This window comes from Aulostomus chinensis, chromosome 14 (assembly GCF_037954235.1).
Source record: "Aulostomus chinensis isolate RoL2024-O1b breed Wild chromosome 14, RoL_Achi_v1.0, whole genome shotgun sequence".
NCBI lineage: Eukaryota > Metazoa > Chordata > Actinopteri > Syngnathiformes > Aulostomidae > Aulostomus > Aulostomus chinensis.
This window is the reverse complement of record NC_141333.1, coordinates 18,372,468-18,397,631: the sequence shown is the minus strand read 5'-3', so window position 1 is coordinate 18,397,631 and position 25,164 is coordinate 18,372,468. Positions and strand designations below refer to the sequence as shown.

The 25,164-nt window shown below is 42.7% G+C and overlaps 1 protein-coding gene across 1 annotated transcript in view; it reads right to left on the bottom strand.

Moving 5' to 3' along the window:
* The window catches only part of sema6bb (sema domain, transmembrane domain (TM), and cytoplasmic domain, (semaphorin) 6Bb), a 125,778-nt gene that overhangs the window by 39,147 nt on the left and 61,467 nt on the right, over positions 1-25,164 (bottom strand). Inside the window, exons 4-10 of the mRNA XM_086223953.1 lie at positions 18,646-18,706; positions 18,450-18,512; positions 7,098-7,196; positions 5,727-5,817; positions 4,731-4,850; positions 3,976-4,064; positions 3,019-3,236 (exon numbers count right to left, since the gene is read on the bottom strand). Coding sequence (XP_086080079.1) covers positions 3,019-3,236; positions 3,976-4,064; positions 4,731-4,850; positions 5,727-5,817; positions 7,098-7,196; positions 18,450-18,512; positions 18,646-18,706 — 741 coding nt within the window. The remainder of the gene's footprint in view (positions 1-3,018; positions 3,237-3,975; positions 4,065-4,730; positions 4,851-5,726; positions 5,818-7,097; positions 7,197-18,449; positions 18,513-18,645; positions 18,707-25,164) is intronic.

Sequence of the window (25,164 nt, the reverse complement as noted above, 5' to 3'; positions counted from 1 at the left end):
ATAGGGGCATCCTGCTGTCTGACCCTGACACGTGGGACTCTTAACAACCAAAACCAAATATGGCTTCCCACTTTGAGGATACATTAGAATTTGCATGAGCTGTTTTTTTCCCTTCAATCCCTGTGCGGCTCCATTAAGCCTAATGAACCCACCTCAGTCTGCTCCGCCAGCAACAGACGTTTTCAGCTGACAAAACAATAGCTAAGAGATAACAAGAGCTCAGTCCACTGCAGTGCTCAATGATGATAAGCCATTTGACATCTTGCTGCTTTTCTTTTACCACTTATTTAAGTTGCCAAACAATACAGTAAGTTGTTTTTTCTTACTCCTCCTCCCGCACCACCTCATATTTTTCTTTTTCTGCTCTTTTTTTAGAGTTTGCAGTTGCTCCCCTGACCTCTGAGCATTAGGAATTGGAAGGGCAGGAGGTACTCGGTAGGAAATCTTTCAACCCTTTTTGAGAAGAAGGGCCTCGGGCCTCGAGAAGGATGCATTGAGGAATTGGATACCAGAAACTTTACCCTCTAGAAGTAGCAACTGAAGGATCCTACAAACACAACGCCATAGCAGCTAAGTATACTTAGCTGCTATGGCAGCTATAGCTGATGTGTGTCTGTAACAGTAACCCTGGAGTACATGGACATATGAGGGGATGAAACAGTAGGAGAGACTCTCAGGGAGCCTTGACTTTATTTCGTCATCTCCCTCCTACAGTCCCATAGATGCTACAAAGGGCCAAAATGGCAGAAAGGAATAGCTACTACAGCACTCACAGTTCCCACTTCATGCTGTTTTCACTGCATGCTGCCAGCCAAAGCAATTTGTCTGGCAAGCACTTAGCCGGTGTGGCGCAGAGGGCCACATGGGGCTAGTGGGAGTTTTTCAGCTCACCTCACACATTCTCCTACTCTTTAAATTCATTTTTGTTGGTCACATGTCTCCTACTCATCCATCTGGACCTCCCTGTCTCTCAGTCTTGGCTGGTAATGGTTTAAAACAGTATTCAGTAGCAGGTTACCCAGGCAGGAGGGCATGTGTATGTGTGTGTGTTCAGCTGGGTCTCCCCCTAGTCTGCTGTAAACGCTGCTATCTGGGAACCATTGGGAGTGTGTCTGGAAGTGTTTGTGTGTGTGTGTGTGTGTGTGTGTGTGTGTGTGTGTGTGTGTGTGTGTGTGTGTGTGTGTGTGTGTGTGTGTGTGTGTGTGTGTGTGTGTGTGGCATCCCTGTCTCTGCAGGCAGCATAGTCCTTCCAACAAGCAGATAAGATGCAGCTGATGAAACAGTTTTCAGAGAGCCAGGAATGCATGTGTTGTCCATTATTGACTTCCTTGTCCTTGAGTTTCTCATCAGTCTCTTCCTCACTTGTTCACTGCCTCAATTTTTATTCTCTTCATTGTCTTCACTCCTTTTAGCTCACTCATTGTCTCCCTTGTGTTCGCTCGTGTTTCTGACATGGAGGTTGAGAGGCCACTGCATAGCAAGACAATTCTGCAACAGCTTTCATGTTATATCCCCCAAAAAAGACTTTATTTGACAGGGACATGTGATAGTAATGCTGCTGACTGCATTTATGTGCCAAAGTAATAAAAATAGTACTACTTTTTTTATCAGTGTTTGCACTAATATCCAGACCACCCAGTTACATCAGTGTTTCCCAGACTTTTTAAAGCCCTATACCCCTTATACTCTATAGATGGCTAACATTCAAAAGATGCTAGATTGTCCTGTATTTGTAATCCTGCTACCCAAAGGAAGTATAACAAACATTTGTTTTAGACTCATAAACCATGCTGGCTTTTTCAGACATGGTAGCCCTCGAGAGACTGAGGGACTGCCTCCACTGCCAGTTCCTCCCATGGATGTTGGGGCAAGGTTGCTTCAACCAATTATCCAGAACTGGGCAAGTTAGGCAACATATTGTGTGCTAAAAGGCCTTGTTTTTTCAGATCCACACAGCACTGGAGCCACTGGAGTCACACGCCCCGAAGACTCACCTACTCTGCCCCTGATTGGCGAGTACTTGGTGCTTAGTTTGGGCATGCAGAATGAGATCAGATCAGAAGAAGAGGAGCAGGTCTTTACAGAAAACATTTGTGAGCAACCACGCGCTAATCTTTGATGGAGAGTTTTTAAGAGAATTCAGCAGGTTTTGTTTTTTTTGTTTTTTTTTTTTGGTACCCCCTGATGTAACTCTGCATACCCTTGAGTGAGTCTGCAACTTGTAAGATACAAGAAGGATGATCCCACAAATCCGTATCCCAGCCATTGAATTTTAGTGTTTGTCTTCATACCTTCAGTGGTGTAGAAGCAATCCTATAAGAATTCTGGAAGTGTGTGCAACTCACATAAATATTTTCCCTTTCATTTCTTTCTGTTTAAGGAAGAGAATCGTTTTTTGCTATTTGTATTGTCTTTGGCTCTGCAAATACGCCGGTCTCCCATAATCCTTCATTTACCAGTAATCCTCTCCTCCCCTCTCTTCCACTCTCCTTTCCTCTGCTCTCCTACCTTGTTCTTGAAGTAATCACCCTTTTCTCCTCAATGAGAGCATCCCATGGGCCCTAAATTATTCAGTACCCCGCAATCTTGACCTCTGCACCTCACACAGCCTCTTCCATTGTCTCTGGAGATTTGCTTGGCTCAGCTGGCAGGAAGCTTTGCACCTTCCAACTTCATAGGTGAAGGAGCAAACTACAGTGATCCACTCAAATTTTTTGAGGTGAGCCATGTGAGCGTGACTGTACACTTTCTCACTCACCATGGGAAATACGTCACGGGCGTTTATAGGTCTAAGCATTTCTCAAACAACATCTCTACTGTCTACAAAGACCTGGACCACGCAACCCCCCCCCCCCCCCCACCTCCCACAGCTAAGCATGTGCACACACACAAGCTAACAAAGAGTCCTGTTTGAAGGCAGACAGAGTATTGATCTACAATGTCTGTCCTTGTGGGAGCATTTCTGAAAGAAGTTTCACAGCATGTTTAAAGCTACACATAAGCTTGTGTACACTGTACCTGTTAGCCGGTGTGGAGAACACCCCCAGGATGATGTCCCTGCCGTGCATCTTGATGATGGGACTGGTCGAGTGCAGCAGGTTAAAATAGAAGTGTGAGTCACCGGGAACGGAGCAGTTGAGACGGGCCTTCAGGAAGGACGTCCACTGCTTCTCCAGGACACGCTGAGATCCACCCTGATCACGCTTGCACACGCGAGCCACACGCGACACCACCACCTGCAAGTATTCAAGCACCCCGAGGCGGATGTAGAAAATAAAAAAGGAAAAATAACCGTGCAAAATCTATTTGCAATATTCTGACACAGCTCACATACATCGCTGACGAAAAGCTGGGGAGTTATAAAATACTTGAAGAGCTTTGGGTCTCATCATCAAAAGGCACATTTAAAGCCATTTTCAACAGCAGGATGATCTCTTAAGAGTCATTTGCACGCTACTTAAAATGCAAAAGCCCTGTTTTGACAGATCATTGTTTCATAATGGTAAATGTAATATCAATTATTCATGAAAATGTCAGCATATCTTAAAATTGCTTCTTTGAACACGCTCATCCCTACTACAGTGACACTATTTAAGTATCCATTTACTTGTCTCTTTGTAAACATGTCAAACCACAGACCTTCTCCTAAAAAGTGACTTGCTACTTTATTGGAAAATATGCTGGTATTTTTCATTAAACTTGTGCAAGGGCAAGAAATACACAGTCGATATTAAACAAAAGGCGTTTGTATAGCTAATACATGACATGAGTTGTTTACTCAGACCCTCATTTGTTGGATTCAATATGCACAAAAACAAATATGAGGATGAAAGGTCAGTGTAGCAGTGGGAAAACAGTCGATATTGACATTCAAATCACAGCAGCAGAGATGTTAGATATAAAGACACATTCCTCCATCGTCCTTTTAAAAAATGGACCAGCAGCCCTGACAGGAAATGGGTATATTTTCATTACCTTTTCCAGGTAATTGAACTCCATGGCTATCTCTCTGAAGAAGAAGTAGATGTGAGGTCCCCACTCCACAGCGCTGACAAAATAGGGCTCTAAATTGGGACAGAATGTAGAAGAAAAAGGAGATTGGAGAGGTGTACTGGAGGGACATGATGGGCCACGAGAAAGTATATAACGATTATCACTCGATCCCACGACACCGAGGTAACATGAGGGCAGTGAGAACGAGGCACAGGCCATGGTTAATTTCATTACATGGTGAAAGGGGATTTCACACCAAACAATAAGCGCATTATGGCCCCCTGATGTTTCTGAGAACCCAGTTTCGCAGCATCTATTTTTGCGCTATTACACTCGGGACTGACTACAACCTGTGTGTCTGATATCATGTATTTTTTACTGTCTTATTGGGATTGTTTGCTTGAAGAATGATGGTGATAGTCCAGACTGCTGCTGGTCTAATAACCTGAACATAAAGTTGTCAGACTGCTGACTCAGCCTTCTGCCTCTGACACATGTATCGACCTTGTGCTGCTAAGGGATGTGGATACACACTTATCAGACGCTGAGGACAACATCAATAGCAGACATGGCGAGATGAGATACTGGAGAAAATTGGGGCAATGCAACTAGACTTGATAAAACACAAATATATTTGTGTGTTTGTGCACGTTTGTGTGGGAGCATTGATTATGTGAGACATCCTTGAGTAAATAAAGGTTAAACCCTTAACACACATAACACACACATCTAGGTACCTCTGAACCACTTGGAGTCATGCTTGACGGTGCGTAGAGCGGGACTGTCCCCAAGGCTACGGTATAAGACCGCATCAATGGCCAGGAAGTCTGTCACTGTGGCTGTAAACAGATTCCCCTCTGACACACACACACACACACACACACACACACACACACACACACACACACACACACACACACACACACACACACACACACACACTTGCTTTTACAAGCTAATATTCGATAATGGGATAACAGTGGAACAGTAAATGCTTCAGACAGTTTCAGCCACACATTCTTGCTTTAATTACACTATCATGAATTGTTTAAAGCAGGAGAAGTAAACAAAGCAAGTGAATGAACTGAAGAGCTGCAGAAGAAGGAGTAGCAAGGGACAGGGTCACACACACATCTAGCCCGGTGAAGAGCAAAAACACTTTATAATGAAGTGCTGCAGATGACATATATTCCTATGCCAATCTGGATGTTAGCATTGCCACGAGTTCCTGTGATGAAAAACCAATGGGATTTTTACACTGGATTTGAGATCATTGCGAAAATAGTTTCAGTGTCATTTAAAAGTTCACCAACTGACAAGAAGCATGAATGCAATCACTGCATGCACAGCAGTGTTACTACTCGACACAGGAACTACACTGCCGGCGTGTAACTTTGATGGAAAAACTAGCTTTACCCTTCCCCTGCTGTCAGAGTGATGAAGTCTGTAGTCATTTCAAGCCACTTGTTAGAACCCACTTTTTCTAAGACGTATAAGCAATTTATTGATGTGTTTCATTCTGTTGAACAAAACCTTATTTCAGGCATTCGACCAAAAAAAAAAAAAGAATCCATTGACTCAGATACAAGATAACCAGACAATAAAAAGGGCTAACAGGTTTTAAGGACTCATTCCCACACCATTCTATAATATTCATTATTTTGACCTATAAAATGGAGGACATCATTCGTCCAGCAGGCCACGGATGTGACGACCAAAACTAAAGATCTTACCTGCAAACAGAGCTACGTTGGCATGTTTGGGGTCATAAGGGCATCTCGCCATTCCACTCACTGTGTCTCCGACCATCTCCAGAGTGTCCCCCTGTGACAACACAGACACACACACACACACACACACATATACACACATCAATCAGTAAACAAACAATATGAATGCATCTACAGAAGCATCATGAAAACAAGCCACAAGAGAATGGTAATTAGGGAGTGTTACTGTAAGTGCAAACTAATGATTCACTGGTGGCAATTAGGTGCAATAACAACAACAAGATACTCACATACTCATGCATAAAGAAAAGCAGCCAACACATTCACAAACACACAAAGATTCACACTACTAATGCACACCAACTCTCGCAACATGTACGTATGTAGAGTACAACCTCTGTCTGTCAACGTCACACACAGGAGAATGAAATAAATGATAGCTGTCATGTTATCTGAACAGATAAAAATAAAATGGTAGCTAACTTCACTAACTAGTCTCCAGAGAAACAGACAGCCTATAAGGCAGAGACAGGTGTGTTACACAGTGTTATAGTGTGTCATTAGTGTCTGGCAGACGACTGCACAGGTGCGTCTCAGTGTTCGAACCTTTGAAACGTGAGACTTCGCTTTTTTTACATGAGCAGGCCTTTGGTAATAAAAGATTTTCTCTCCCTCCACCTCTTCATCCCTCAGAATGACGTGAAATCAGCCAAGTTGATGATTAATATTCATGTGTAGATTTTCTCCACAAGTTTGAAACTGTAACTGTAATTGAGCGAAACGGGGACTGGAGCTCCATGATGGAGGACTGAGGTGCGTTACTGCTGAATGATTTCAAACCTTCAGGGTTTGATAAATGCATTTTGGACAGGAGGACAGGAAAGACTTTGAAAGCACAATGGTTAATTGCTTGAATCAATTCGGTCAGCATTTGAACCCTGATGCACATTTACGTCTTTGCAAAGACTGTGAAAAAAAAGCACTCCTCTGAACCTTCCTCTTCTTTACCTCTAAGTGTGATTATTTGTCTCTGACTCTCAGCGATAACAAGCAGAACACAAAGTTTAACCGCCCAGAAATAACAACTGTTGTATCAGAGGAAAGTGAGGAACGGGAACTGCCTACCGACAATGATAAATAACTCCTAGAGAGGAGGAAGTTGACGCCGCCTCAAGCACTGAATAAACAACTCTAATCAAGCTGTAAATTTTCGGCTGAACAGGCATACTAATTGTGCTTTGGAAGTGAAGAGATATAGATAAGCCATTTATCAACAGCGTCAAAGCCATCATTGGAAGTGATGAATGGCCGGACGTCTCACAGGTTGTGGACAGGTAGAGCTGTAAAGCCAGGCAGAATAAGCTTGTTACTTACTGTGTAGTTGGCACACAGTGGGTTGAAGGCGTTGGTCCCACACACAAACAGGCCTCCGTGTCTGCTGAGCAGCACCTTCATGAAATTACGGCATTCATCCTGCAGGAAAAAAAGACAGAGAACATCCAGGAGATGAAAAGAAGAAAGGCCTAATGATGGAGCGAATAGCAGAAAAAGTGGCAGTGCTTTTTTTTTTTTTTTTTTTACAGACTGATTATACAAACCGCTTGGTGAAATGAAACCTTTCAGTCGCCTCATGTGAGGAATTATTATGTCATTAACGCTGTCAATCACATTGATACTGTCTGAACGCAGCACGCAGAGATATTAAGTGTCAGCCCCCTTCACACACACATACACACACTCACAAACACACACAGCTGGATTTGATTGACACACGATAATCCAAACCAGCCTCAGGATTTTAAAACAAACAGCATATTCAAGGCTAATTTCTTCACTGTGACACTTTGAAGTAGATCAAGCTATGCGACGAAATCCACCCGAGTCATTTTCATTCTTCTCTGCTTTTTCTTTGAGAGGAAGAAGTCGTGTAAGAACCACATGACTTAATAGCTGCACTTGCCCCTCACTGACAAAAACGATGAAATTGGTGTCATCGCGAAATGGAGAAAAATGGCTTTCAAGTTAATCTCCTGCCATAGTTGACAGATTATATTCTGTCAGTGTGTTTAAAGTAGAAATTATTCATCCTGCGTAACCTCTGATAAACTTCTATGCACAACATTCAGAATCTCCAGTGCAAACATATTCGTATTTTCTAGGACTGAGAAAGATGAAAATAATGATTACTAAAAAAGTTGTTGACAACCATTGCAATGTCTCAAAAATAATATAGAAAATATGTCAATAAACAGGTTGCACAAGAAAAACAAGCCAATAATTATAATTCATTTATAAAATGTGTTTTAAGGCCTTGTGAAAAATCTGAGATTTGATCTGAGATTTCTGAGATTAAAGTCAGAATTCAAGTATTGCATTTCACAGTTTGTTTTCAAACAAACAAATATCAACAAGGTGACTTCATATATTGTCCAGGAGTGTAGGACTTAAGTTCCAGTCATGACCTTTGACACCGACAACCAAAAAACACCGTTTTGGGCTGAGTCAGCCACCTGTGTGATCTGCAGTAGATCATTGGTACAGACTCGCTAGAAACCCTCTCCCCAAACTACTTGTGCCCCTGACGAGCCAGAATGCCTGCCACTCAGTCACACACATGCAAACACACACACACCAAATGGGGTCTTGTTCAAGACCCCCTTCCACACTGATGTCATTTGAAAGATGAGTAGAAGCGGTGAAGGCACGCTATTGAAATGAAAGTGCGCATGAGTGTGTGCGTGTGTGTGTGTGTGTGTGTGTGTGTGTGTGTGTGTGTGTGTGTGTGTGTGTAAGACATCAGAGGGAAAGCAGGATATAGAGATGAGGGAGTGTTATTCCAGATGCTCCACCCCACCACTCTCAACCCTGCCTTCCCCACGTCACCCTCCCTGCAGGCTTCTCGTTTTTCACCAGCAAACAGGAAAGGAGGGGTTTTCTAATGTGTGCATGTTTGTGCATGCGTGTGTGTGTGTGTGTGTGTGTGTGTGTTGGGTGCAGGGATAGCATCAAGTGTGAGGTGTAAATCTCTCATAGCATGGTACTGTGTCAAACTGAGGAGGGACAGTAAAGTGTGTATGTCACTCCCCCACATACAGCATGGTGCATATATATCATTGTGTGTGTGTGTGTGTGTGTGTGTGTGTGTGTGTGTGTGTGTGCGTGTGTGTGTGTCACAGAACAGATGCATGCATGTGTGAGAATCATTTGCATGCTGTTTGTCAGTGGGGTTGCAGTCTGTCGGCTTGGTCAGAGCTGTAATCACAAAGCCAGATGAAGCGCCTTAATAACAACCCAGTCACACTGCCAGCCTCTCAGAACAGGGAGCAGCTACTTACAGCAGTCAAACCACTGCATATACGGGGCCATTTGGCAATGTTAGTCTGCATATAATTGTAGAATAAAAAAAATAAAAAGTTTGAGTTTTATTTTCACTTTATTGATTTTGCATAATTCATCCTCTACTGCACACATGCATTTCATTAACCCTTATTTGTCTTTCCAGAGAGCAATTTGGCACTTCCAGGTACGGGTCTGTCTTTGTTAAAAGAGCAATTAAGTCAGCAGGATTAGGATTTAACTGTGGTTTAAAAAAACACAAACCAATTATAGAGGATCACGCAGTGAATCACTGAATTAAAAATATTATATAAAATCCAAATGCTGTATGTCCTGATCCTTCCTTCTTCTCTCCCCTCCGCCTTCTCTCTTCTCACTGCTCCCTCACTCCCTGGGTGGAATCCAGACAAAACGCCACCTGTGCTGGCTGGCAAGGCTCCCCGAGACCCAGACGACTGCAGCCCTCCTCCTCCTCTTACTGACAGAAGAGCTGCATGGGCACTGAAAAATTTATCTACAGCACAGACAAATTACTCAGGAGCAGGAGGCCCGGTGCAAATGTGATGGTTGTGAATGGCATAGAAGATTTAAACAGGAATGGGGAGCTTACAAGTGTGTGAGCATATCTACCCATGAATTTGCAGTGATGTAAAATAGACATGATGAAGGTGGCAGTTTTTTTTGGGGAAAACCCTCGCTATAGACACAATCTTAGACGCACATAGAAAAACTAACATCTGCAAGCATCCGTAGACACTAATAAAAGTCACACTCACACCCACACACACACGTGTACAAAGTTCTCTGTTGCTACAACACATCTGCTCAAAACAACCTGCAGCAGTCCAAGAAAGAGGAGACTCCACCTACCGCATCTGCTTTCCATCTATTGTCCTGAAGTAAACCTGAAGTCTGAGATGATGAACAAGCTTTTCAGTTGGCCTCAGTAATATTTTAGAAGGATGATCACAAAACGTAATAAACATGGCATTATTTTTTTCTTTTTCAGATCCGGCTAAAATCAGTATTCTACTGCCTGGCTGGACCAAAATACAAAACAGGTTCGTATATATCATAAATTCCCCTGTTGATTTTCCTGTTTTCAGCCACAGCGTGTTTCAAAGTCTCATGAAATATAAAAAAGTTACCATCATGACCTGTTTTAGTGATGTTCAGACAATAGCCTTCTAAGGCAGTACATCAGGGGGTCGTATTTAGCAAGCTGCTCCTCTAAATCTCAGAAGTTTCCATTACATGCCTGGCTGGTCCCCTGATGTTAGCGACCAGGGAGGAAGAGCGCTGCACTGCCAAGAGCCACCATTGAGCCAGGTCTCTCCCACACTCACACAGACATATATATCTAGCTTATACACAACACACATACACACACACACACACACACACACGCAACAGTTTGGCGAGCCCCTTCTCAACTCATTACTGTGGCTGTCATTTCCAAAAAGATCCCTGATGCAAAATTTTGACTGAAAACAGAGTGACTCTTCATGACAGGATGAAAGGGTGTGTATGTTTGTGCACATGTGGGTGGAGGATTAATTAGCAGCGATACCAAATTAGCAGCAATGTGCTGCTCTGAGTGCTGCGGTCTTACCCAGCATGTTAAAACTAATCCGCATCCCTCTGCAACCCTTCATCTCTGTTTGATGGTAATTCTGACTGAACACACCACAGGCCACAAACAAACATCAGACACCGGAGGGAAGGAGAGAGTGAGAGAAAGTGAGATGATAGAGATGGGAGGGGGAAATAAAGAGGGAGAGTGATGTGAAGAAAAGAGATAAAAAGGAGGATATATAGAAAAGCAACCAGTATTCTCAGCCATGAGGCAGCCTTGCTCCAAGATGTTGGGGTCAGCTGAGCTCCAATCCCTGGAGAGAACACTGGACATTCATAAACACACACAGACACACACACAATATTCAATCACTGACCACCTGAATCACACCTGGGTACCACTGTCAAACACCTAAGGTGGCAACATATTCCTTTAAAGCAGCATTTCACCCAAAAAATGGTAATTTATCTTTCAATTATTCAGTGACTCACTGTTTTTGATCAAACAAAGATGGTGTCTCGCCGCCTGCACCACTTCTTTTCTTGGTGACTCCAGGATTCAGCAAAGGCCAGCCATGTATTTTTTAATTTACTACAAATGGAAACCAACTGCTTAAAAACAGCATAATGTCCAAAACCATCACTTTACAACATTGTATATTCCACATCTCTTTCATCTAGCCGTGTGGTCAGTAATCCCAAAACACTTGGATTTGAGTTAAAAACATTATAGAACATTTAGGAACTGATGTTTAGGACAGATTTCTGTTGTTAGAAGCTGGTCTCCATGAGCCTTAAGGTAAAAAAAATAATATGTCTCTCGCGTGTTCTTAATTTTGAGTCACCAGTTAGTCATGAAGATTGGAAAAATATCACTCTGAACTCAAACCACCCCTCACGATGACTCACTGGGAGGCAAATTACACATTTTGGGGGAAATAGCAGTTTAAAATATATAATATCTGCTTGTTACTGTGGACATTTTTTTTTTTGATAAAGAGAGTACGAAGTATCTGAATCTGAACGAAAGGAAAGATGTACACAGACAAAGTTTGTCCAAGAAATGAAGACTTCCACAAATGCAAGAGAAACAAAAAACACACAGTGTCCCACAGTAGCATCACAAGGCAGACAAAGCGGATACATTACACATCAGCATCAGCTGGACTTAAAATCAAAGCCACAACAAGGGCTGAAAGTGACTCCACATGTGGTTTCTCAAATTGATTACTTTACAAGCCAAGATTTAAGAGCTGTGAAACCATATCTTCTGACGATCCTGGTTTAGCCTGGAATGGACGATTGAGAAGCCAGAACTCCTCAGAGAGCACAATCAGCACAATATTGATCAAACAATCTCGCTAAGTGCTGCGTATAACGGTGCCCGACTGGTCTTTAAAATCGCTCTGAGCGGAATTGCCTGTGTTTGCATGTTCATGCCACACCGTTGTGCACTGATGCGTTGGCACAGAGCCTCCTCAGGGGGGAAATCTCTATCATACCAGAAGAGACAGAAGAAGGGATTAGAGTGACAGGAAGACAATCCATCTATCCATCCATCCATTTTTTTATACCGCTTATCCATTAAGGGTCCTGGGGGGGCCTATTCCTGCTGACACTGGGTGAGAGGTGGGGTTCACCCTGGACAGGTCGCCAGTGTGTCACAGGGCCATCAGGAGCAATTAGGGGTTCAGTATCTTGCTCAAGGATACTTCAACATGGTCACCTGGGGAGGTGAGGATCAAACCAGTGACCCTTCAGTTGCTAGACAGCCACTCTGCCTCTGAGCCATGCTGCCCCCAGGAAGACAATGAAAAGGGCAAATACCAGAGAGATAAAGGAGTAAATGGCAGGCAGAGGACAAAAGAACATATGACAGGAATATGCAAACTGACTGGCAGTGAGGCTGGCAGACATTTGGTCAAGGCAGGCGAAGAGAACCAGGATATTGAATTTTCAGCCTAATTAGGGAGAATACAACGTCCTTTGTGATCAACCAAGCTGAAACATTTAATTATAAAACCAATAGCGAGGTGGTGAATGTAGCACATCTGACATGACCAACCCCCAAGCAGAAAAGAACAAGACATTTTCAGTAGGTGAAGTGGAGGATATAGGCAGTGTGTGTGTGTGTGTGTGTGGGGGGGGGGGGGGGGGGGTTACATTTGTCGAGATTCTCTCTTTAATGAAGTTCATCTTTGTGTGGGAGAAAAACAAAGAGACACTCAAATTCGTTAATATTCATGAAGACATAATGCATATAATGCATGAGAGCTGTTGATTCCTCCCACATGCTGTATATCCAAATGTGTTGCATATGTGTGTGTGTGTGTGTGTGTGTGTGTGTGTTTGCGTCAGGTGTCGTGAAACTTTTCGCGGTACCTAAACCAACCAGACTATTAAGGAATTTATCATTACAACTGTGAAATATACAGAACTCCTTTAAACCCACAGTAATCGCTCTATTTATTTCACCAGCTGTTCATGTTGACTTCATCATGATTACTTAATTCTTGCTGATTACAGCGTGAGCAAATATTACTTCAGGATAATTTCATCTCAAATATGAAAAGATTCTTGGTTTATGTGAGTGCTTGTGTTGTGGAAACAGCAGAACTATGCAAAAAGGACTATATTACACTTTCAGGACTTGGTACTTTGTTCAGTGTGACTTTTTTTAGAGTCAGGACTGGTATTTTGTCATGCTAAACACATTAGCGCAGTCAACTGTCACAATAATGAGTAAACCTAGCTACGACAGGAAGCAAAAACCAAACTTTGTAGCCCGATATTCCTGTATACTGCTAGTGTGATATAAAATACACCAGGAGCCTATTGGCGAGGGGCGGGATTCACCCTGGACGGGTCACCAGTCCATCACAGGGCCAACACATAGAGACAGACAACCATTCACACTCACAGTCACACCTACAGTCAATTTAGAGTATCAATCAGCCTCGTCCCCTCTTGATGTCTTTGGACTGTGGGAGGAAGCTGGAGTACCAGAGAGAACCCACACAGGAACAGGGAGAACATGGAGACTCCACACAGAAAGATCCTGTGATGGAGCCGGGACTCAAACCTGGAACCTTCTTGCTGTGAGGCGACAGTGCTGACCACTGCACCGTGATGCCGCTGATATGATTATATCTTATTATATTTTTAGAGGATCATCCAACTCCTTAAGTATGCTGCAAATTAAAGGTGCTGATCCAATTAAATATTAATGATAAAATCACATTTTTAGTCACCACAGTAACACCAGGCCCATCGGAAAAAGAAAGCATCAGAAAACGCACACATGCAAGTTCTCATGGGACACATACTTCGGAATTGAAATTCCCAGTATGTGAACAGTTAATCATTCCACTAATTTGATCATTCACATCACAAATGTTTATGAGAGGATCTTGTTTTCGATATGTCTTTCCTTTTAAGTTTATTTTTACTGGCAGCTCAACTATTCCTCATCAAGTTTACTGGAACAAGCTTGCAGGAATATGCTTGCTACTGGGCGAGTGTTTTTCTACCTGCCCTCTTCAAACTCCTCCTCACTATTTGAACAACAAATTCCTTGTTGGTTGGTTCGGGGTAAACTGCACCCTGAAAAGGACAAGTTTAGATGAAGATTTATAAACTAAAAGAGGTCTTTTAATCCATGGTGATAGGTTGAGAAATGATATTAGCACCACCCAACATGATTTTGATTGGCCTCCAGAAATATAAAGTTGAGCAGAAAGATAATGGGTTCAGCCATAAACATCTGGCTTTGAGAGCCTATTTCTAAAATACATGATGGTCTTGTAGGGGGGTGGCATGGTTTGGAGGTAGGGTGGCCCTCTAGCAACTGAAGGGTCGCTGGTTAGATCCTCACCTCCCCCGGTGACTATGTCCAAGTGTCCTTGAGGAAGATACTGAACCTGTAATTGTTCCTGATGGCCCTATGACGGACTGGCGACCCGACCAGGGTGAACCCCACCCTTCACCCAGTGGATGGATGGATGGATGGATGATGGTCTTGAATTATCAAGCTATAAAAAATAGATTTACTTTAGTATCATTTGTTAGAAAATGCCACATTTGAGCCAATGAAGAATAACCTATGCCATATCCATTTGGGTTGTCCTGTAGATAAATGGTGTTTTAAATTAATTGCACTTAAATGCATTTCGAGACAATATCAATGCTGTGCTAAGCATTCTCTAGTGAATTTTACCTTTATGAAGCTTTAGAGTCTTCATTAATTGTGCTGGACACTGATTTGTCTCTGTATTTTTTTATAAAGCAACTTGTGCAGGATTACTGTATGTCATCCGTCCATCTATTTTCTTCCACTTATTCCTGTTAAGGGTCATGGGGGGCTGGAGCCTATCCCAGCTCTCTCAAGCGAGAGGCGGGGTTCACCCTGGACAGGTCACCAGTCCATCACAGGACCAACACATTGAGACAGACAACCATTCACACTCACAGTCACACCTACAGTCAATTTAGAGTATCAATCAGCCTCGTCCCCTCTTGTTGTCTTTGGACTGTGGGAGGAAGCTGGAGTACCAGAGAGAACCAACACAGGAACAGGGAGAACATGCAGACTCCACACAGAAAGATCCTGTGATGGAGCCGGGACTCAAACCAGGAACCTTCTTGCTGTGAGGCCACAGTGCTGACCACTGCACCACCGTGCCGCCTTGGATTATATAATATAATTAGAATTTTTTCATATTTTTTTATATAAAAAATTTAATTGGAAAAAAAATAGCTGCATTGTGGCAAAATACTGAATATCGCCAAAACATAAGCAATGGTTGGTGGTGACATTAAAAAATTTAACAGACACACAATTGGGTAAAGCATGCATGTGCTGTTAGAGACAGAAGCCCCAATGAGTAACGATTTCTGGAATCACAGTGAGGTTTATAAGTGGTGACAGTAAGTCTAAAGAAAATGAATATATATTTACGTTCATACCCAAAAAATGACTTGAATGTAAATGTGCATTTTGTGTGTGTGTGTGTGTGTGTGTGTGTGTGTGTGTGTGTGCATGTGTGTGTGTCTGTGACTGATGTGCTTGTGTGTCCATGCACAGCACATCGATTCATATGTGTCTTAGCCCACAGAGCAGACGGAGAGGACCTGGCAGTGTTCTTATTGTCCTCATATTGCCGTGTGACTCACAGTATTACCAGGCAGCACAGTCATTAGGGGCAAGAAGACCTTTCATATCTCAGTCAGCCCTAAGGTGGTCCTTGGGGCCAGCCAGCAGCACCCCCCCCCCCACACACACACACACACACACAGCTCTTTTCTCTTCTCTTCTCTCATCCATTGTGTTTCTGTCTGGCAGAGTCTGACACAGATTTAATGTCAGGTGTTGTCTCTGTGTGTTAAATAAGTCATTTTTCTTTGTCCAGAGGGGACAGAGCCCATGTTCCCACCACCAGCCACAACTGTCAGCACACACACACCACATAAACACTGAATACAGCCTGTTTGTGTGTGTGTGTGTGTGTGTGTGTGTGTGTGTGTGTGTGTGTGTGTGTGTGTGTGTGTGCGCGCGCGCGTGCGTGCGTGCGTATGTGTTGGAGATATAAGAGCTATTCAAGCGTGGGCTGCTGGTGGCTGCTGGGACATTTCACCCCATCTCTTCCATGCCGGCCAGGCTCCCAGACGCCCACCTGCATTTTCTCACGGCGCACGCTGCATGCCTAACTCATGACGGTGGAGCAAGTTCTGTAAATTCTGAAAAGGAGGGAGTGGCTATGTTCCTGTGATCAGGGAGAATGTGCTGATAAGGGAGAGATGCTGCATGGTCATAGCCCCCTGCTCTGAAGGTGGAACCAGCAGGCACAACAGTCAGATGACAGACAGACAGAAAAACTCTCACTGACCACACAAATCTCACCAACACGCTGTCATCGTAAACATTAGCTCCATGACCATTCTGTGAAGGAATATAGTCTCATATTAATGTGTGTGTGCTTCACCAACTTTCAATTCAAGTGTCTTTAAGCCCATTATTTCCCACATTATATTGACTGTATGAAACCAACTTTGTGCCATTGCAGGCAGCAAGAAGCAACAATGAAGCGCAATAATAGCATTAGGCCACTTCATTCACAATTTCAAACACAGACTAAGGGAGAGTGCAAACCTCCGCCAAGACATCTCACACCACACAGAACTGTATCAGCACACTTGAGCCAACCATTTGTCAGTAGCTGTAACATTTTCAACAACAGCAGGTTTGGATCCATCCATCCATCCATTTGCTTCCAGGGTTCACCCTGGACAGGTCACCAGTCCATCGCAGGACCAACACATAGAGACAGACAACCATTCACACTCACAGTCAATTTAGAGTATCAATCAGCCTCGTCCCCTCTTGATGTCTTTGGACTGTGGGAGGAAGCTGGAGTACCAGAGAGAACCCACACAGGAACAGGGAGAACATGGAGACTCCACACAGAAAGATCCCGTGCTGGAGCCGGGACTTGAACCCGGAACCTTCTTGCTGTGAGGCGACAGCGCTGACCACTGCACCACCGTTCCGCCCAGATTTGGATCAATATGTACAAATTTGATGAATTCTGTAAGACTGGAAGTTACTGATAATATCATGGTAAATATCTCTCCTCACAGGAGTCGATCTTGCTTGGCCATCTATTGCAGGCAATAGTGGTCTCTGCCACTTTTGGCAGTTATTTTTTGTACATACAGCTAAACATAATGATACTGTATATGTCATCACAAGATCATGAACTTGCCTCAGTTCAAAATCGAATCACTTAAGGCCAAGCAGTCGTGAAGACAGAATCCATTTGTGTTTCCTACAGGTTTCTTCGCTAAATACTGTCCATGATACGGCCAGAAAACAGAAATCTGGATGTGATGTCATCAGATTCAGTTCTGGTTGTGCCTCAGTTCTAAATTCTAATCCATCACTCCTCAACATAAATTCAATACTCCCACCACATTTCCTCCATACCTAAATCCAATGACTGCAGACGGACAAACCAACCTACGCTGTGGACATAGTAAAGGGTAATTTTAAGTAAAAACAACTCAATCCTGAAGTTTTATCATTATTCATGATGACATTATTCAACATGTCCATTTGAGATGGATTGCATTTGATTAAATATCAAGAGTGACACTTTGGTTTCTTTTAAGCTTAAATTTTGACGAACGTTATACTTTAAGACAGAACCACCTGTTTGTGTGATCAGATATCCGTTTGTTTTGAAAAAAAATATGAATTAAATTAATTCATCCCTTAAAATTCTCCCCCCGGTGAATTTCTTCTACCTGATATATCAACAGGGAGAACCGTATAGCTCCAAGAGACTTTTTTTTTTTGGTTTACATTTTGCTTATTTTTCCTATAATGTGAAAAATGTTCATAAAATAGGACCAAGTCAAGAGAGAGTATGGTGGGTTATATCTGGTCCCTGCACATGCCAGATTTCCTTTCTAATGGGAGAAAGATTCAAGGATTTTTATTGTCATACCATTTCACATTGTCACATTAGTGGTGCGAAATTAGGACTCAGGTCCTGGTATAAACCTAGATAAGTAGAAAGAAGCAATATAAAAATAGAATAAATAAAATCAAGTGACAGAATAAAGTATATACTGTTACTTGATTTTATTTTATTTATTCTATTTTTATATTGCTTCTCTCTAGTTATCTAAGTTTATGTATATTCTAAACTACAAGGGCAAAAATTTACAAACTGGCAAATAAAACTCTTTTCCCGATAAAAAAAAAAAATCGAAACGATGGACAGAACAACAGCAAGAATATGGAGAACGTCTCACCTCATGCTTGCCCTTCATCCTACAGATCCTGATGTCATTCTTGTTTGACTCCCATGTTCTTTTCTATAACACATAAACACACAGATGGTTAGAAACATTTCCATCCCTCTAGAAAGACATTTTGCAGTCTGATGAGACACAATGCACCAACATATAAGGAATAAATACAATGTGTATCTCTCCGGGAGGCACTCACCTTGCTGTAGAACATCTCATCTCCCGCAACTATGTCCAGCTCCACACGGAAAAGGTCATCCCTGCCAAAAGAAAAGAGAGAGAGAGACAGAGAGAGACATAGAGAGAGAGACACAGAGAGACAGAGAGAGAGACAGTGGCAGTGAGCCAACATAGCAATATAAAAGGCTTAAGATAGGGCAAGACACAGCGCTGAGCAATCCCATGAATCCCAGTCCAAGAGTGAAGGAACAACTTGCATATTACTGCGAGCTTAGGACAGTGGAGGTCAGTGAAGCTTTTCTTTTGGATGGAGTCCAAGCTGCAGACACACTCTGAACATTTCCAGAATATATTAAATCTTTTTGTTTAAACAAATGCTGCAGCATGAGCAGCGATGCAAATGAATGCATTCATATTAGACACATTTGTTCTCTTGAAGGTGATCAGACAGAGTTAAGGAACAACATTTTTAATGTCTTTTCATTTCTCTCAATAAATTTCAGTAATGGAACCTGACTAGTTCATGATGTCTCATATTTTTCCTTTGCCTGCACACATTTAACTGCTGCATTGAATTTGCTGCTTCAAATCATATGCAAAAACCTGAAATTGACCTGTAGGAATATTTGATCAACTTGATATACTGAAACCCGCCCACATGCTGCCTAAACACGGTCCACAACACAACACAACACAACACAACACAACACAAGCAGTCATGATTCTAAACACTGCCAATCTACTGAAAGTTCTGCAGTAACCTTGGACTTTCCAGCGAAAATGCAGAGAAATGAAGGCAAACAGCTGACGTTTGCATATTGATCAAGGCCTCTTTATCTGCTCGGATGGATGTGAAGCTGAAGCCTCGGCTTCCTCTCAGCAAAGGGGTCGAGTTGTGACCGGGCTAATCTGTAAATCTGCCATAGCCGTGTTATTGCAGCAGTATTGATCCCAGCTCTGACCTCCCATCTATACTATGTGCTATATACTCGTTTTTCCTCCTTTTCTCCCTGAACGACGGGAGGGGTTATCGTGTGCTCGCATCCATGTACAAGTGAGTATTCTTTTCATCGGCTTGTGTGTGTGTTGAGAGATAAATGTGAGAGTCTGATGGGATTGCAGGTAAACCACCAGGTTACTCCACTTTTGAATAATTCATTCTCACTTCCTGTTTGTCTGTTAGAAGATTCTCGCTCTCACAGCTAAGTGGCGAAGAAGTGCGAAATCACCAAACACTTGCTCGGCACATGGCTGCTTAACAGGTCAGAGTTTAAGCGTTCTCCAACAGTGGAGTGGGTCCAAGTGTGAGCCATAATCTCACCCCAGCTGCTTCAGCGGTGTTTTAGCATTAACATGTATAAAGTGAGGGGGGAAGATTAGCTTTGCTGCTGCATCTCTCTCTCCCTCTGTCTCTCTCTCCCTCTCTCTCCTCTGCTCTAGGTTGTTTGTATGATTCAAAGCCTGCGGCATGCATTGCTTGTTTTACATGTGTTACACTGGATTTACTGCATTGTGTAGAGGTTACAATTCATGCGAACTGTGTAAAGATTTTACTAGTCTTTGTGTTTCAGGGGGAGCACATAGCCTTGATGCACGATTGGCTCATAACTCTAACCACAGGCTGCTCCATCTATATAACCCAGGCTCATACGACCTGTAAATTATACACCTCCGATGTCTTTGGCCCTGCATGCGTGTGATTTGCGTGTGCCTGAGCTGTTATTTTATAAATATCTCAGAACCATCTTGACCTGGCTAATACAAAGTCAACACGGAATCAAGAGAAACTGCCAGAAGTTTCCCTCTTGACCAGCTCATGAACCTTCTCCTTTTGACTTGTCAAACACCACCGACTCAAGGTGAAGACCTCTTAAGCCTCTGAGTTCTCCCATATTTTTTTAAGTATTCCAACTCTTCCTCTTGCCTGCTGCTTAGAGCTTTGTAACACGTGTGTGTGTGTGTGTGTGTGTGTGTGTGCGTGTGTGTGTGTGTGAAGTTTGCTATACTTTTCATTAAGCATTAAATATACTAAATAAGGGAACTCTCCATCTTGTCTCATTCCCAAAAACTCCCAGAACTATGTGAAAAGGCAATGGCCTGTGGTGAGCCTACATCTGTTAAAGTCACAAGCCAGCAACAGAAAATAAAGCCAACAGAGTCATGGTCCCCTTTCATGGTGGAGACATTAAATCCATGGACCAGTAACATTTGTGATAAAACTTACTTTTATTGTTATTCATATCCTGAAATAAAATCTATTGTTTAGGGTTTTTTTTTTTTGAGAGAGCTGGACTATGTCCTGCATCTTGAAAAAAGATTGATACTATTCAATGTGACATGATGTTGCTTATTTGTTTCTATTGCAGGAAGCTGCCTTTAACGGAATATTGATTCCTGGACTGAAGAGTTCAGTATGAAAGCATATGCACTCTTGATTTGAATTATTTTAATTTTAACATTTTTGATTGTGACTTGTGTGTAATTGTTTTGAATATCTGAGGCCTCAGATATGCAGATTTGCTACCCTGGTAGATACTGAGGCTTTGGTAGTATTGACTCTTCACCCCTGTCAATTATCGGGGGCTGCTCTCATTGCCTGGCATCTGTTACCAACCTGAATACGTTTCTTTTTATTTACTTTTAAATGTGTAGGCACTTAGCCCATTTATTAAAGATTTTCTAGCTTTGAACACAATTGTATTATTGGTTGGTTGTATTTTTGGTTCAGACTTACTGGATGGAAATCACACACCTAGCACACCTGAGCCAACATTGCTGCTTTTGCTTTAAAAAAAAAAAAAAAAGAAAAAAAAAGAAAGAAAAGACCAAATAGGAAAAAACCCATTTGGTACAGGCTTGGAAAACATCACCAAATAATTTGATGTCCTCTAATGCAATTTTAGTAACAAGAATTAATGGGTACTCAAACTAAGCTCTGGTTCTCAAGCTCTGTGTTTGATGGTACCAACCAGTATTCCAACCTGCCCTCTTAAGCTTTCTTGTGATTTAAAGTCGCAACCACCCATTACGTTACGTTGTCCAACAAGGGATTTTATGTGCCCACCAGGAAAAAGAATCCTACTTTACTGACACTGGAATTGTTTATGTGGTTGCACCTTGTAATTATACAACATTATATCATAAAGAGTTATGATCAATCCACATATTTTCGGCATTGAGAGACGTGAGATTTTTGGAAGGCAGTACTACTTTTGACAAAGGCAAAGGATGCGAAACCAAACTGCACAACCCAAGGCTCAATGTACACATAGGAACCTTAATTTCTTTTGGTTCCACAAGGAAAGAAAAGGTTGTGTGCATCTGCCAAATGTGCAGTGAGCATACATAATTAAATTAATAATTATATATATACATATGAATGAACATATAAGGAAATAAAAATTAAGCATGTTTGGAAAACCTCATTAATTACAGTAGTATCTCAAATTTCAGATCACTTTGTCCTCATCATCTTACTAATTGTTATTACTGTACAAGTCAAAACAGTAGATGTCACACATCTACTGTGTGTGGTGTGTCCTCAGTGGTGGTCTCTTCACCTGTGTCTCTCCCACGCATGCTTCTTGTCTGCATTCTTAACTTCTTCTGGCAAACATTCTACAGCTGACCAGTCTGCCAGCTTGAACTCCCGAGCTTCCTGCTCTTTGCCACAACTGAGCTGAACTAGTCTCTCTCTCTCTCTGTCCGTCTGCCGTGAGATATTTGACCTGACTGTGACCTCTGCTGACCTCTGGGGAGAGTGTCTGTGGGCCAATAAACTGAGAAACTACCAACTTGCCAGTAAATACACACACACACACACACACACACACACACACACACACACACACACACATACACACACACAAAATCTCTGTCCAGTTCATATGTGTGTGATTAGGCCATTGGATCCATTGGAGGGCTGAGGACCACAGGATCCACAGCTGCTCATGTTGACAGCACTGAAATGGGGTTTAACGCAGCAAGGTGCTTACTCCACCTGCCACCAGCCACACACATAGTTGACTTTCATTTAGCCAAGATGGAAAGAGGCTGGCTGGGGAGAGGGAGCTGTACTCAGCAGGTGCTTGGGCAGGGATTTAGCAGCGCTGGCAGTCTGAGGAGCAGCTATGCTAATGGTGACAGGATTTGTGGATGAGTGAGGCATCTTATCAGGCCGTGCACTCTGTCGCGGCTTTTGCCAGTCATACCTGCCGCCGCATAGGTACTTATTTATTCATTTTTAAAACTCTGTCACTATGTTGTGCTCTTTTTAGCTCTCGTACTGACATGCATTTACACATGGATTTTTTTTTTTTACATATCATTTTCTGTCAGGAAACAGAATTAGCCACTCTACAAGAAATATATTCTTAAAAGTCTCTTTCCCTCTATCTCTCTAGCTGCCTGCCATCAAGCCTCCTTTGCTCTCTTGCCTTTCTGGCTGCCAGTCTAGCATTTCATTAGCATCTGGTTGGCTGATACATTCATATCAGTTCACTTCTCCTATTCAGTGAGAATTTCTGCTGCTATAAATTGAAATGAACATCTCTGAAATGGCTCTGTGGCTCTGGTTGTATTTTTAAAGCAGACCAGCAGATTGAAGTAGTTGTAGTGGTCTGTGAGCTGTTTTATTATCGGGCTACAGCACATGTGATTATAGACCCTCTGAGTGCAGACAGAATGGCTGGAACCATCGTACATAGTTTGATATATTTACTACCAAGTCTCAGTAGTGAGGGTAGACCAGCTGGGGGCCAGGGGGTGGGTCATTTCCTCACCACAATGGCGTCTCTTATTAGAAATCCCTTCAGTCAACTCTGAGGTCGCCTTAATAAGCAGCACCACATGTGGAGACTGGCAGTCTGTCTCTCTTTTTTTTATCACTATTCAAGTTAAATTAATTTCTTGACAACACCGGGAGTAAATCTTGATGCGTGTGTGTGTGTTTTTTATTAGCTCTGCCTGTTTCGGGTCAGCTCCTGAATGGCTCCGGGGAGCAGCAAATGTAGTTTCACAGCGTAAACTCAGCGGAACGGACCATCTTTGTCTAGCCTTGCTGACCACCAGGGCCACTGTCTGTCCAGGATCAGCACATTCATCAGACGGACAGACACATGGTGAACAGCATCACATCAGACCACACTAGAGAGCATTTGCTTAGACAAATACCAGACATCAGTTTCAAAAAGGCTGTCTGAGTCTCTGTCCTTGTCTAATTACCGAGTCTGGATTCAATGTCAATCAGATGAGAGAGTAAAGTGTTATAAGACTTTTCATTAGCAAGTAACAGAAAGAGCTGTGTCCCTAAATTTTACAATAATGTGTCATAGCTAACCCTCTAAACTTTGAAAGTCCCGAGGTTTCCCCTCCTAGAGCTCTACCGGTCCCAGTAGCCTCTAAAAGCTAAAGCTAATCTTAGCCTTCAAATAGCTTTGGGAAATGTAGCGCTTATTGTCTGGCTGACCTCCATTAATGACTACACAGAAGTGACATTTCCATGACTCTGCTTTCTTTGTGACTCATGTCCGACCAAGACCACTCATCATGTATCCTGTTGTTTGGTGGCTTCACAACATTCTCATCTCATTAATTCTGTGTTCTACTCCTAAAATTAATGTTGCAGAGATGCTCCACCCTCTGTACTTGGCAGCACACAAAGTTGCTAAAACGCCTCAGCATAAAACTTCTGAGACTGTTTAATTTTATTTGATTTCAGGAAGGCCGGCACTGCGGTGCAGTAGTTAGCACGGTCGCCTCACAGCAAGAAGGTTCCGGGTTTGTGTCCCAGATCGGAGTTGTGTGGAGTCTGCATGTTCTCCCTGTGTCTGCATGGGTTCTCTCTGGTACTCCAACTTCCTCCCACAGTCCAAAGACATCAAGAGGGGACGAGGCTGATTGATACTCTAAATTGACCGTAGGTGTGACTGTGAGTGTGAATGGTTGTCTGTCTCTATGTGTTGGCCCTGAGATGGACTGGCGACCTGTCCAGGTACCCCCCTTATGCCTGAAGACAGCAGGGACAGGCTCCAGTCCCCCCGCGACCCTTAACAGGATAAGAGGAAGAAAATGGATGGATGATTTCAGGAAATAATCTTCTGATCCACTATTTGGGTTTTGTGACCTTCCTATGGGAATCCCTGGTTCTGAAAGTTTTCCAATAATGTACACCCTATAAAACATTTTTTCAGCCAAGTTCTTCCAAATATTAAAAAAAATAGCTTTCATAGTATCACAATACAGCACTGCACCCTCATTGTCTGATTTATTGAAAAACCTTGTAACTAAAAAAAAACCCTCCATTGCTACAAATGTTTAGAATCCATCACCAAATTCAGTGCAAAGCAATTTTATATCATCAAACAAAAACGCTGAGACAGCACTGTGGTCGATTTGAGCTGCGTGGTTTTGACAAGTTGGACTTACAGCCCAGTGAGAAAGGCGGACTCTGGCTTCCCTCAGGGTCTTTGTCATCCTGGGTGGCAGCTGCACTGATCCAGGCTCAGTCTGCCTCTCAGATTGGTTTTGATCAGAGTCA